The 12,466-nt window shown below is 41.4% G+C and overlaps 1 protein-coding gene across 2 annotated transcripts in view; it reads right to left on the minus strand.

The window, feature by feature from the left end:
• The window catches only part of CTDSPL (CTD small phosphatase like), a 125,267-nt gene that overhangs the window by 42,424 nt on the left and 70,377 nt on the right, over positions 1-12,466 (minus strand). For both annotated transcript variants that reach the window (XM_045005459.1, XM_045005458.1), the window contains exon 2: positions 977-1,131. In XM_045005459.1, the coding sequence (XP_044861394.1) occupies positions 977-1,131 (155 nt within the window). The remainder of the gene's footprint in view (positions 1-976; positions 1,132-12,466) is intronic.

The raw sequence follows: 12,466 nt of genomic DNA on the forward strand, positions 1-12,466 counted from the left end.
TTTTTCATTTAAAGATGAGAAATTTTAAGGGCTTATTCAATTTAAATTACCCACTGTTCAATTACTATTTTAAACCTCAAAATAAGCTAGCACAACATAGCCTGCAACCTGGGAAAATAATCACTCAAAATTGACATCTCTGGGGTGGTCTCATGGCAGCACAATACCTATGAGGTGAGGTGGGATTGAAAGAATCAGAATGTGAATCGCTCCCTTGCCCTACCCCATGCTAGGAATGCCTCATATCACTCAAAAAGCTATTTCAACTGCAGCTCAAAGTAGTGCTAATTGGCTCCAGAAGGAACAATATCAAACCCTCTTTAGTTGGAGATCAACAATGGGGGTAAAGGAGGTGGATTGGGGGAAGGAAAAGTGAAAGTCCTTTTCCTATGACAACACAAGTCTAGATTTTTGGGTTCCTTGAAGTTTTATACAGGCCTGGTCCACACTTAAAAATTATCTGATTTGTCTACGTAGCTTAGGGCTGTGAAAATTTTCACATTCTGAGTGTTGCAGTAAGGTCGACCTAGCCCCCGGTGTAGAGGCAGCTAGATTGACAAAAGAATTCTTCTGTTGACCTCGCTGCTGCCTCTTGGAGAAATGGATTAACTTTATCACTGGAAAAACCTCTTCCATTGACGGAGAAAGTGTCTACATTACACTGCTACAGGAACACAGCTGCAGCCCATAGCAACTGTAGTGCAGATATGTCCACACTGTTTGCATATACAGTTATTTTCTTCAGAGCTGCAGTACTAGACCCTTGTCTTAAATTATGATTACCTTTTTAAAGAAAAATGAAAATATTTTAAATTGGTGTCTCGACGGGTGCTATTTAGTACTTTTTCAGGACGTTCACACTATTTGAGTTACAATAAAATTGAGCCTTTCACATGGGAAACATACCATGTAATTTGAGACTGCCAATTTATTTATAAGGATCTAAAGACCAAAAAAAATGGTACAAGTCACTGACCTTCTGAAGTCCTCCATTCTCCTCCACCAATGGAGGAAGAGTACTAGTGCTATTGGTAGATGGTGGTTCCCCATTGTAGTCACGAAAACAGCAGAATAAGGTGCTAAAGATACTTCGACTCCTTTGCTTCTTCAAGCTGATATTACATTGGGACACTATAAAATGGGGGAAAAGAAATCATGCTTTAAGTTTTCCAGATATAAAATGGTTATATATTATTTGAAAATTCCTGATGTTCATCAACTTTACCTTCACACTTTACACCATATCCTTCACTGTCAAACTTACACACAGAGGTCTGTATATACATATTCGGTTTGGCTCTCCACACAATCCAAGCTCTTGTGATACCATACTGAGCCCTGGTCTACACACAGCCCCTGGTTCGAACTAGGGTACGCGAATTCAGCTACGTGAATAACGTAGCTGAATTCGAACTACCCTAGTTCGAATGACTTACCGTCCAGACTCCGCGGAAGCGAACTCCGCGGCTCCAAGGTCGACTCCGGCAACTCCTCCTGCCGCGGTGGAGTACCGGAGTCGACCGCGGCGCTTCCGGAGTTCGAACTATCGCATCTAGATCAGACGCGATAGTTCAAACTCCGAGAAGTCGAACTCGCCGCGTCGACCCGGCGGGTAAGTATAGACGTGGCCTGAGATCTTACTTTGATAGATGCTCTAGAAATACCTAAAACAGATACTGTGACCTATAGCCAGTAATTTGCTGGCAAAATCTGACTCTGAAATGGGACTCTGCTCTAAAACAGAATGTCATCAGGAGAAGTCAACTGATCCCTGGGCATATTTTGGGCAAAACACTTTCCTGTTTGAGACACAAACTCATTCCACATAGTTTTTGTTTTTTATTCTCCTGCTGCTTATGCCTTGACAGCTATGTTATAGAACATGAAAAAGCATAACAAACAATTCTTATAGCACAGAGAATTAAATGAAATGTCAGAAAGTAAGGCTGCCATTCCTAATGTGGTACAGATTTACATGGCCCTGTGTGCTGAACCAGGGTAACTGAAGTTGCAGCATAAGGGAGGCAGAGAAACATTTTTGAAAGATATAATAAAACATACAGACTATGAGCTATCACTCATGAGGTACACAAAGGACCTCCAGTAAGCCCAAATGCTTTCAGCCCATAGTTTTAGCAACTACCTTCTACTATTACTCCTTTTCAGGGAGTAGGACAACTGTTATCCAAATATCCACTACAATCTTCAGTGCCAGGTTATCAGATACAAGTTAGAAAAGCAACCATTTTCTGAATTTCCTCAGGACTAATCCTGATGAAAATACGTATTTAGAAATATTTAATTTTATTACTACACCTCTATCCTGATATAACGCTGTCCTCGGGAGCCAAAAAATCTTACCGTGTTATAGGTGAAACTGCGTTATATCGAACTTGCTTTGATCTGCCAGAGCACGCAGCCCCGCCCCACCCTGGAGCGCTGCTTTACCGCGTTATATCCAAATGCGTGTTATATCGGGTTGCGTTATATCAGGGTAGAGGTGTACTTGAGATCTGGATCAATACAATCTATATTACCTCTCCTGGAAAAATACCTCATAGGACTCTCAAACAATCTTATCTATTTCACTGCACAATTCTTAGTGACACTGAACATATAACATGGTAATATAAAGTAAATCTAAAATATTATGTGCATTTTTAGGTAAAAACAAAGCTCTAATATAGCTACTAACATTAATGCAATCAGAGGATATTTATATAGCACGTAAGAATAAAAATATGACAAGATTACTACTAGACACTTGCATATTTTGGATGCTGTTGTGAGACATGAGACCCAGAGTATATTACCTTAAAATCACTTGAGAAGAGTAAACCCTACATTATATGGGATCACACCCTGGGGGGGCAAGACCACCTTGCCCTTCCCATTACATGGAGCAGACGGGGTCCCAATAAGCAAAGGACTAATTACCCTCACTTTTTGATCCTGTTGTAATTTAATAAAAATAATCTTTTAAACAAAGTCTGAGCAAGCAACCATTTTATACCTACCCTCTTTTCAATTATAATACAGATTTAAATTAAAGGCACAGAGAAACACTTCAATCAGAAGCTGCTGACTTAAGGATTTCATTGGCTCCTAAACATTTTGCTGTGACAGATGGAATGAAAAAAGTCGTTAAGCTATTTCTCTCTATTTCCTCTGCCCTTTCACAGGTGCAGGACTACTGAAGGCAATGTATACACAACCACCACCCAGATCCAGAAGAGCAATCAACATCTTAGATTTCAATTTTTACAGTCTCTCTTTTCTAAACAGATTAGATCAGCCTTGCAAAATTCTAATTGACTACTAAAAGTGATTTTTTTTTAAAAAAGTAACAATGAAATAAACTAGACATTTTATTTATCACCATGGTCAAGTGTGGGAAGTAGTTTTTTGTGGCTCGGCTGGTGGTCTATTTTCCTGACAATTTCATAAGGATGCATTAATAAAACTACATTTCACTTCATTCATTTCCCCCCCCTCAAAAATACTGTCTAACGTATCTCTGACATTTTTTCTCCTCATACGTCAAAGTTTTAAATCTGATCAAAGCAACAGATCTGGAAAATTAAAATCCTTCAGAAAGATACAATAATATTAATCCACACTAAAAAGGAGCAACATAACACTTTATCTAACACACAGGGCACAAACACACAATAGTGGAGAGAGATAAAACATCACACTACACCCATCGTAGAATTGAATGGTCTTTTAAATAAATTAATTGCTGTGTGAAAATAAAATAATTCTTTTAATGTTGAACAGTCATCATATAAATTATGTTTTCATAACATTTTCTCCTCCCTATCATTTGCAAAATTCTAGTACAGGTCAAAGAGTAATATTTCTTTCCCCAATATTTCATTTGGTAAACATTTTCTCCCTTTTAAAAAACCAGCAGCGGAACTCAACATGGTTACTTTTGGTTTATTGCCACAAAGTGGAAACAGTCACAGTATCTGAAAGCAAATAGATTTGTACATGTATATTCTCTTAAATCCAGGTTATGTTTAGCTAACATGGGAAATTTTACATTAAGAGAAACTGAACTTATGTTGCTTAAGGCAGTACTCTAAAGTTCATACAATGAAACGTTTCTTTGTATAAAATCCATTTTATTTATTTACTTTGATATCTACATTAACAACGTTCTAAATGCTTTTGACATATTAAGAACCACAACTATAAATGAAGGACCACATTCTCAAAACTGTGTGAACATTTCTGGTTGCACCCAATTTTCACATATACAATGCCTCCGGCCTAGGGCCCTACCAAATTCAAGGTCCATTTTGGTCAATTTCACAGTCATAAGATTTTAAACATCGTAAATTTCATGCTTTTAGCTATTTAAATCTGAAATTTCATGGTCTTGTAATTGTACGGGTCCTGATCCAAAAAGGAGTGTGTGGGAGAGAGGTGGGGGTGGGGAGGAGCAAGGTTATTGTAGGGAGGGTTGCAGTACTTACTTCTACGCTGCTGCTGGTGGCAGTATTGCCTTCAGAGCTGAGCAGCTGGAAAGTGGCGGCTGCAGGCCGGGAGCCCAGATCCGAAGGTAGAGCCACCACCAGCAGCAGCGTAGATGTAAGGATGGCATGGTATGGTATGGTATTACCACCCTTACTTCTGCGCTGATGCTGGCAGGATGCTACCTTCAGAGCTGGGTGCTCAGCCAGCCACCGCCGCTCTCCAGCTGCCCAGCTCTGAAGTCAGCGCAGAAGTAAGGGTGGCAATATCATGACTGCCCTAAAATAATCTGGGGACCCCCCTGCAACTCCCTTTTGGGTCAGAACCCCAATTTGAGAAAACGCTGGTTTCCCCTGTGAAATCTGTATAGCATAGAGTAAAAGCACACAAAATACCAGATTTCACACAGGGAGACCAAATTTCATGGTCCATGATGCCTTTTTCATGGCTGTCAATTTGGCAGGGCCTTACTCATGCCTTCATGAATGTCATGAATTTGCATGCAGACACACTAACACTTGAAGGATTTCTACATGTGCGCTTTTGGACATTTGGGGTAATGTTTATTAAAATGGACATTTCTGAAATGTATTTTTTTCTCCCAAAGCAGATTCCTAGGAAAACACAGTGTCAGCAAATGTAAAACACTTAATCTTGCTTTTCTATTAAGTTACCAATCACGAGAACTCTTCTTTGTCTTAATACAAACCTCACTTTCCATACATTTAAATATCAAACAAGTATCAAATCTGTATGGGGACTAAAGGTAGTTTACAGTCCCTTACATGCTACCCTCTTACACTCAGCGTCGTGAACATTGTCCACCTTGCGTTTCGTTCATTTTACTTTCTCGTCTTTGATTTTATAAATCTTGATTTGGAGGTCAAATGCTGATCTTAGCTACACCTATGTAAATCTGAAATACTTACTTAGTTCTTCACTTTCCTCCAAATCCCTCCTAAAAGCCCATTTCAACTTAGTTTTCTATTGTTTACTTGCACTCCTTTGCTGTCTGTTCACACTCCCCAATCTCAGCCTCTATTTAAAAATCTGAAAATTTACATGATTAGCTTGTTACGTAAAGGGACACGTATTTGTTTAAACACTTCCTTTATTACATCTTTCCTGTCTGTGTGCTCCATGGTTATTTCAGGTAGATCATGATCCTGCAAACAATGATGTATGTGAATAGTCCCCATTTGAAGTTAATGCATCTGTGCATATAAAGTTACAGATATGCATAAATATTTGCAAGATTGGAGCCTTTTGATGTAAACTCCTCAGGGCAGTGACAATCTCTAAAAAGCATGACACAAATGTAAGGCGCTATATAAGTGTTTGTTAATTAGCTTCTCTTGCTGTTTAAAAACAGAAAAAGTTATACAGTCATTGAGCTTACTCTATGAGTTTACTGAATGCAGGACTAAGCCTGCCCTGACCCAAGCCATGGCCTTGCCAATGTTCTGCCAGGAGGCTTCGCCCTCCCTCCCCCACTACCCTGAAGCCAGTGGGGGCTCGGCTCCAGCTGGCAGCCTGGAGCCTGGGCCTGCCGGCTGTCAGGGACGGTGCTTCGGCCGGCCTGGGTCAGGCCAGTGTGTGTGTGTGTGCGCGCGCACTCGCATGTGTGTGTCTTGAGGCTCCTCAGACCAGTGTGTATGTGTGTGGGGGGGGCCCCCAGGGCTCCGGCGTGCAGGGAAGGTGGGTTAGCCTCCCCAAAGGTGGGGTTCACCCGCTGCCCATGATTAAATATAAAGGAGCTATTAATGTGGCAAAATTTTCATCATCTGTGCTACAGCACTTTAGTCCTTGAGTCTCAGACACCAAAAACTGCGCATTCAGTCATGGTTCTGATAATTATTATTATCTATTATGTGTGTTATGGTAGCACCTTGGAGCCCCAGTCATGGACCAGGATTGTCCTTCGCTGCAGTGTTAGCTCAAGATACAAATTGAGTGTTGCCCCTAACCTGACTCCTTTGCTCACACAAAAATCTCTAGCTTGAGCTCAGTGGTGGTTTGCACATGAGCTAGCTGACCTGTCAGGATGCATGGCTTGAAGCTTGAATGCCACTGATGCTCAAGCTAGCAATGCAGTGGGGGTGCAGCTACAGGCTAGAGTTTGAATTGGTACAACTCATCAACTCCCAATCCAGTCTCTCTCTCACTCAAGTGGAATAACTTGAGCTAACTGTGGCATTGAAGACAAGCCCTGCACCTGAAATATGGGGGGAGAAGGGAGGGAGAGAGAGAGGAAATCTCTGCACAACACTAATTCAGGTACTCACAATGAGCTGACATAGAAAACATGACTGCAAGTGACAGAGCTAGAATTGCCTCTGTAATAAATAAACTTTAAAAATAAGGTGCATGCCAGAAGAACAACGTGGAATACTTGACCCTCTGATGATTTATCAGATCTTCTAGTGTCTTGTTTATCCCAGAGTTACCCCTAGGTAATTGCTAGCACTTGAATACAGAAGTATGACGTACAGGAAATTTCTTTCATATTAGTAATAATACAGACTTTGCTTGACAGCAGATGGACTGGAGTGCCAGTGAATATTTAAGACCTACATTTTCAAGTGAGACTAGTAATTTTGAGTGTTTAGAAAGTGCTGAGCATCATTCCTCTGAAAATCAGACCTCTGAGGCTCCCAAAATCACTAGTCACTTTTGAAAATTTAGACCTTAAGTTCCCAGAGCAGCCATATATTTTAACTATTAGTAGCCTCTGACAGTATTTTCTTTTAATTTCCCAGGAGGCACGTGACCTATTCTTGCATACTGAGCTCTACATGGAAACTAATGTTAATTTTCTATTGCAGATAATGATGTTTGTTTACCACTATCCTATTCAATATAAAAACTAACACTGCTACCATTAAACACATTCAGAAACCACCAAGTGAAAAATATAGCTCTCTCACAATAACCCTAATCTGACCCACACTGCATACAGTAAGCCCAATTCTACCATCAAATGCACCCAAACACTGACCTGGAGAGCAACCCTCAAGAGACAAGTACTTACCCAAAGTTTCAGATTTGAGTTCTGCCCTTTGATTTACACTTAACAAGAGTCTTCATTTTACAACAAGAACATTTTCTACATCTCACCTGAAAAATGGGTGAACAGATTTTGTTCAAACTTTACCAAAAAAATCATCTTTTGACTGAGAAAAAAAACAGGGTATTTTCAGCCAAAAGGGTGAATATTTTCGAAGTGTTATAAGCAACAGTAAATAGGAGATAGTATTGAAAGCCCAGACGTCACCTCAAGCATAGTGTTCTCTACCAAGAAACCACATGATTTGCTCATTCTAAAAAATGACAGGGTACAAAACTAAGCATTAACAGTCCCAAACGCTTAAAAAAATCAAGTTAGGTCCCAAAAATCATGAGGTTAGCCTAAAAATCCTGAGGTTTTTAAATAAAATGAACCCAAATTTTTTTTTATCTCCTGGTTTCTAGGCTTTCAGGGTACACTCCCATCACATCTGTAAGCTTTTCTCTGCAATTGTAAGAGCTAGAAAATTGCTTTTTTTTTTTCAATGAAAGTAGAGATCTCATGTAATCTCTTGATTCCAGAAATCAGACTTTAAGACAAATACAGCAGACCTTCAGAGCTACGTACACCAGAATTATGAACTGATCAGTCAACCATACACCTCATTTGAAACTGGAAGTACACAATCAGGCAGCAGCAGAGGCAAAAAAAAAGCAAACACGGTACGGTACTGTGTTAAACGCAAACTACTAAAAAATAAAGGGAAAGCAGCATTTTTCTTCTACATAGTAAAGTTTCAAAGCTGTTTTAAGTCAGCGTTCAGTTGTAAACTTTTGAAAGAACAACCATGACGTTTTGTTCAGAGTTGGGAACATTTCAGAGTTACGGACAACCTCCATTCCTGAGGTGTTCATAACTCTGAGGTTCTACTTTACCAAATAGTATGCGAAAATCACAAGAGTTGACAACATTTCAAACCCCAAGTTGTTAGAAGCTGAATGGTTTGTCCTTTAAAGGTCAAGTTCCCTCAGATGCGCATTAGAGATAATTGTAATCATCCTCTGTGTCATAATAGTTTGGCGATTTGTAACGCAACTGTTCTCCAAACATATACATTCACTAATTTATATGCTATTCATAGGGATTTTATTCCTTATATCCTTATTTGTTTTTTATGGGATTTTATGAGTGAAAGCTATTTCTTTTGGCTGTCTTACATGTAAACAGAGATGGTAATTCTACAAATAAGTACATATATCTATAGTGCCTGTATTAGTCTTCTACATTGTGGGTACACCTGGTTTCACTAGAGGGGACAGTTTGCTTGAGACCCCAATGGCAGACTTTCGCTTCAAAGGAAGTACTTTCGCTGCTGGAGTTATACTTGATCAAATTCATATGGCACAGTATTCCAGCTGTCTGCTTCATTTGTTTTTGTGTAAAGTGCTTAGGTTACATTTGTGGAACAGATAAAAAACTTTGGGACTGACTCAGTGTCAACATTTCCCCAAGACTTATAATTTGTTTATTATGGTGCTGGCTCTTATTTTAAAGAAAGGAGGAGGACAACTTGCTTTGGCTTCTTTTAAAGCAAATAGATCAGATTAGCAAAGAAAACAGGTCATTAGTAATATAAGCTCAATGCTCTAAATAATAAGGTTAGAAGCAGCTCTCAGCATGTGGACTTTAGAGAAGTGTTTTTCCAATTTCAGGAAATCATCAGTTGACAGAGCACAAGACTGGGACTTGGGAGACATGGATTCTATTTCCTGGCTCTCCCACTGGGCTGCTGGGTGACCTTGGACAAGTCACTTGACCTCTGTTAGCCTCAATTGCCCCATCTGTAAAATGGGGATACTGATACTGACCTCCTTTGAAAAGAGCTCTAACAGTGCTTTTCATTGTTCGATCTCAAAGCTAGGTATTATTATTATTATTATGGATTTCTGGATGGTGTGCCATATGGTATTCAATTAGGATTATGCTGGTGATCAATTTATATGCTGAGGAGTGAAGGCAATTTATGTGGTCATGCGACAACATTTTAAAGTTTTGTATAGTTTTCTTTGGCATGAATATGCAGTTATTTTAAAATGAGAGCATAAATATAAACATATATAATTAAAATTAGATCAGTGAGGGGTGTGGAAGACCTACCTGCCTAAAACCTGCAGTGAATTATCCTGGGATTAAGTTTGTTTGGCTATATGAAAAAATACCATGCATCAGGGAAAGGGCAGAGAAAGAGATTGCTCAAAAAGAATAAAGTTAATATTTCGTATTGCAAATCCCCAGTGTGGAGGAGGTAACTGGAAGAATAATTAAGAAAAGCACACACTGCCTGTGTTCTACATGTACATGCAGTAAGTTAATTATAACTCTCAATGACATACAAGTTTGTTGAAAGCCACCCCCTATGTTCATTACTCTTTTCAACTGATATTAAAACAAAATAGGGGAAAAAATTAGCACAGATGGCATCAGAAGCAAAGCAAAGAAGAATGAAGTACTAAATGTGAATTTTGAAAAACCCAATAACTACGACTACAATATCAATAACTTCTATCCTTCAGAGAGAATGTCTCTATTGCCATGCTTTTTGTAGCAAGGTAGAAAGATATCTTGATGGGAGACAAAATGCTTAATATTAAAACAAAGGAAAAAGGAAATATACATGTAAGTTATGCAATGCTCCTCGCTCAGGGATTGGTTGATAGGGTAGCATAGCCTAGTGGTCAGGATTCAGGCCTCTGCTCTGCAGGGCGATTGTTGGAATGGGAGCCCGGGCCCTTCCACTCCACAGAACTCTGACTCAGGGCCCTTTGAGGGCTACAAGTGATCTGACAACCAGGGATGATTAAGGCTGCCCTCCCTGGGCCACTTCCTATTACTCCCTTTGTGACTGTCTCAAAGTAGCCACCTGAGCTAAAGTAGCATGAAGGATGTCTGCTCATCACAAGACACCTTCTGTGTGTAGTGTGGTAGTGCTTTCTCCCTTGGGCAGCAACTGTCTTTCTATGGCATAGCCCACCCTTCTGGGCTAGATCAGTCCTAGGGCTTTCCTCCGCGGGAGTCGTCCAAACAAAATAAAGGGGAATTAACAAAACTAGGAGTCTATATGAGAGAGGGGGGGAATGTTTCTCTTAGGCCTGGTCTACACTACGCGTTTAAACATAGCAGTGTTAAACCGATTTAACCCTGCACTCGTCCACACAATGAGGCCCTTTATATCGATATAAAGGGCTCTTTAAACCGATTTCTGTACTCCTTCCCGACGAGAGGAGTAGCGCTGAAATCGGTATTGCCATGTCGGATTAGAGTTAGTGTGGCCGCAAATCGACGGTATTGGCCTCCGGGTGGTATCCCACAGTGGACCATTGTGACCGCTCTGGAAAGCAATCTGAACTCGGATGCACTGGCCAGGTAGACAGGAAAAGCCCCACAAACTTTTGAATTTCATTTCCTGTTCGCCCAGCGTGGAGCTCTGATCAGCACGGGTGGCGATGCAGTCCCAAATCCAAAAAGAGCTCCAGCATGGATCGTACGGGAGATACTGGATCTGATCGCTGTATGGGGAGACAAATCTGTTGTATCAGAGCTCTGTTACAGAAGACGAAATGACAAAGCATTTGAAAAAATCTCCAGGCTATGATAGACAGAGGCCACAGCAGGGACTCAGCACAGTGCTGTGTGAGAAGCGTAACGGAAAGCCAAAGAATCAAATGGACGCTCATGGAGGGAGGGAGGGAGGGAGGGGGTACTGAGGACTCCAGCTATCCCACAGTCCCCGCAGTCTCCGAAAAGCATTTGCATTCTTGGCTGAGCTCCAAATGCCTGAAGGGTCAAAAACATTTTCCCGGGTGTTTCAGGGTGTATGTCGTCAATTTACACCGTTCCCCTCCCCCCCCCCGAAAGAAAAGGGAAAAAATCATTTCTCGCCTTTTTTCAATGTCACCCTATGTCTACTGCATGCCACTGGTAGATGGGGTGCTGCAGCGCTGAACACCAGCATCCCCTTCCCGGTGGCAGACGGTACAATATGACTGCTATCCATTGTCATCATCAGCCCGTGAGTGCTTCTGGCTGGCCTTGGTGAGGTCGGCCGGGGGCTCCTGGGTAAAAATAGGAATGACTCCTGGTCATTCCCGGCAGATGGTACAAAAGGCTTGGTAACCATCCTCATCATAGCAGCTGGAGGCTGAGCTCCATCAGCCCCCCCTTTCATGTCTAAAGAAAAGATTCTGTACTGCCTGGACTATCATAGCAGTGGGAGGCTGCGCTCCTCTCCCCCGCCACCCTTTAATGTCCTGCCTCCCCCTCATTTTATCTCACTAAAAGTCAGTGTTTCTTATTCCTGCATTCTTTATTACTTCATCACACAAATGGGGGGACACTGCCACGGTAGCCCAGGAGGGCTGGGGGAGGAGGGAAGCAACAGGTGGGGCTGTTGCAGGGGCACCCCCTAGAATGGCATGCAGCTCATCATTTCTCTGGGATCTCTGGGGCTCTGACACGGAGCGGCTGTGCTCTCTGGTTCTCTAGTACACTTGCCCCATATTCTAGGCAGGACTGACTCTATTTTTAGACAAAACAAAGAAGGGAATGACCCAGGGAGTCATTCCCATTTTTGTCCATGCGCCCCCGGCCGACCTCAGCCAGGAGCACCCATGACAGCAGCAGACAGTACAAAAGGATTGATAACCATCACTGCCAATTTCCAAATGCAAACAGTGCAAAATGACTGATAACCATCATCTCATCGCCAATTTACAATGGCAGATGGTACAATAGGGATGGTAATCGTCTCTGCTACCTTGCAAAGGCAAATGAATGCTGCTGTGTAGCACTGCAGTACCGCCTCTGTCAGCAGCATCCAGTACACATACGGTGACAGTGACAAACGGCAAAACAGGCTCCATGGTTGCCATGCTATGGCGTCTGCCAGGGCAATCCAGGTGAAAAAGGGCACGAAATGAT

This window comes from Mauremys mutica, chromosome 2 (assembly GCF_020497125.1).
Source record: "Mauremys mutica isolate MM-2020 ecotype Southern chromosome 2, ASM2049712v1, whole genome shotgun sequence".
NCBI classification, from domain to species: Eukaryota; Metazoa; Chordata; order Testudines; family Geoemydidae; genus Mauremys; species Mauremys mutica.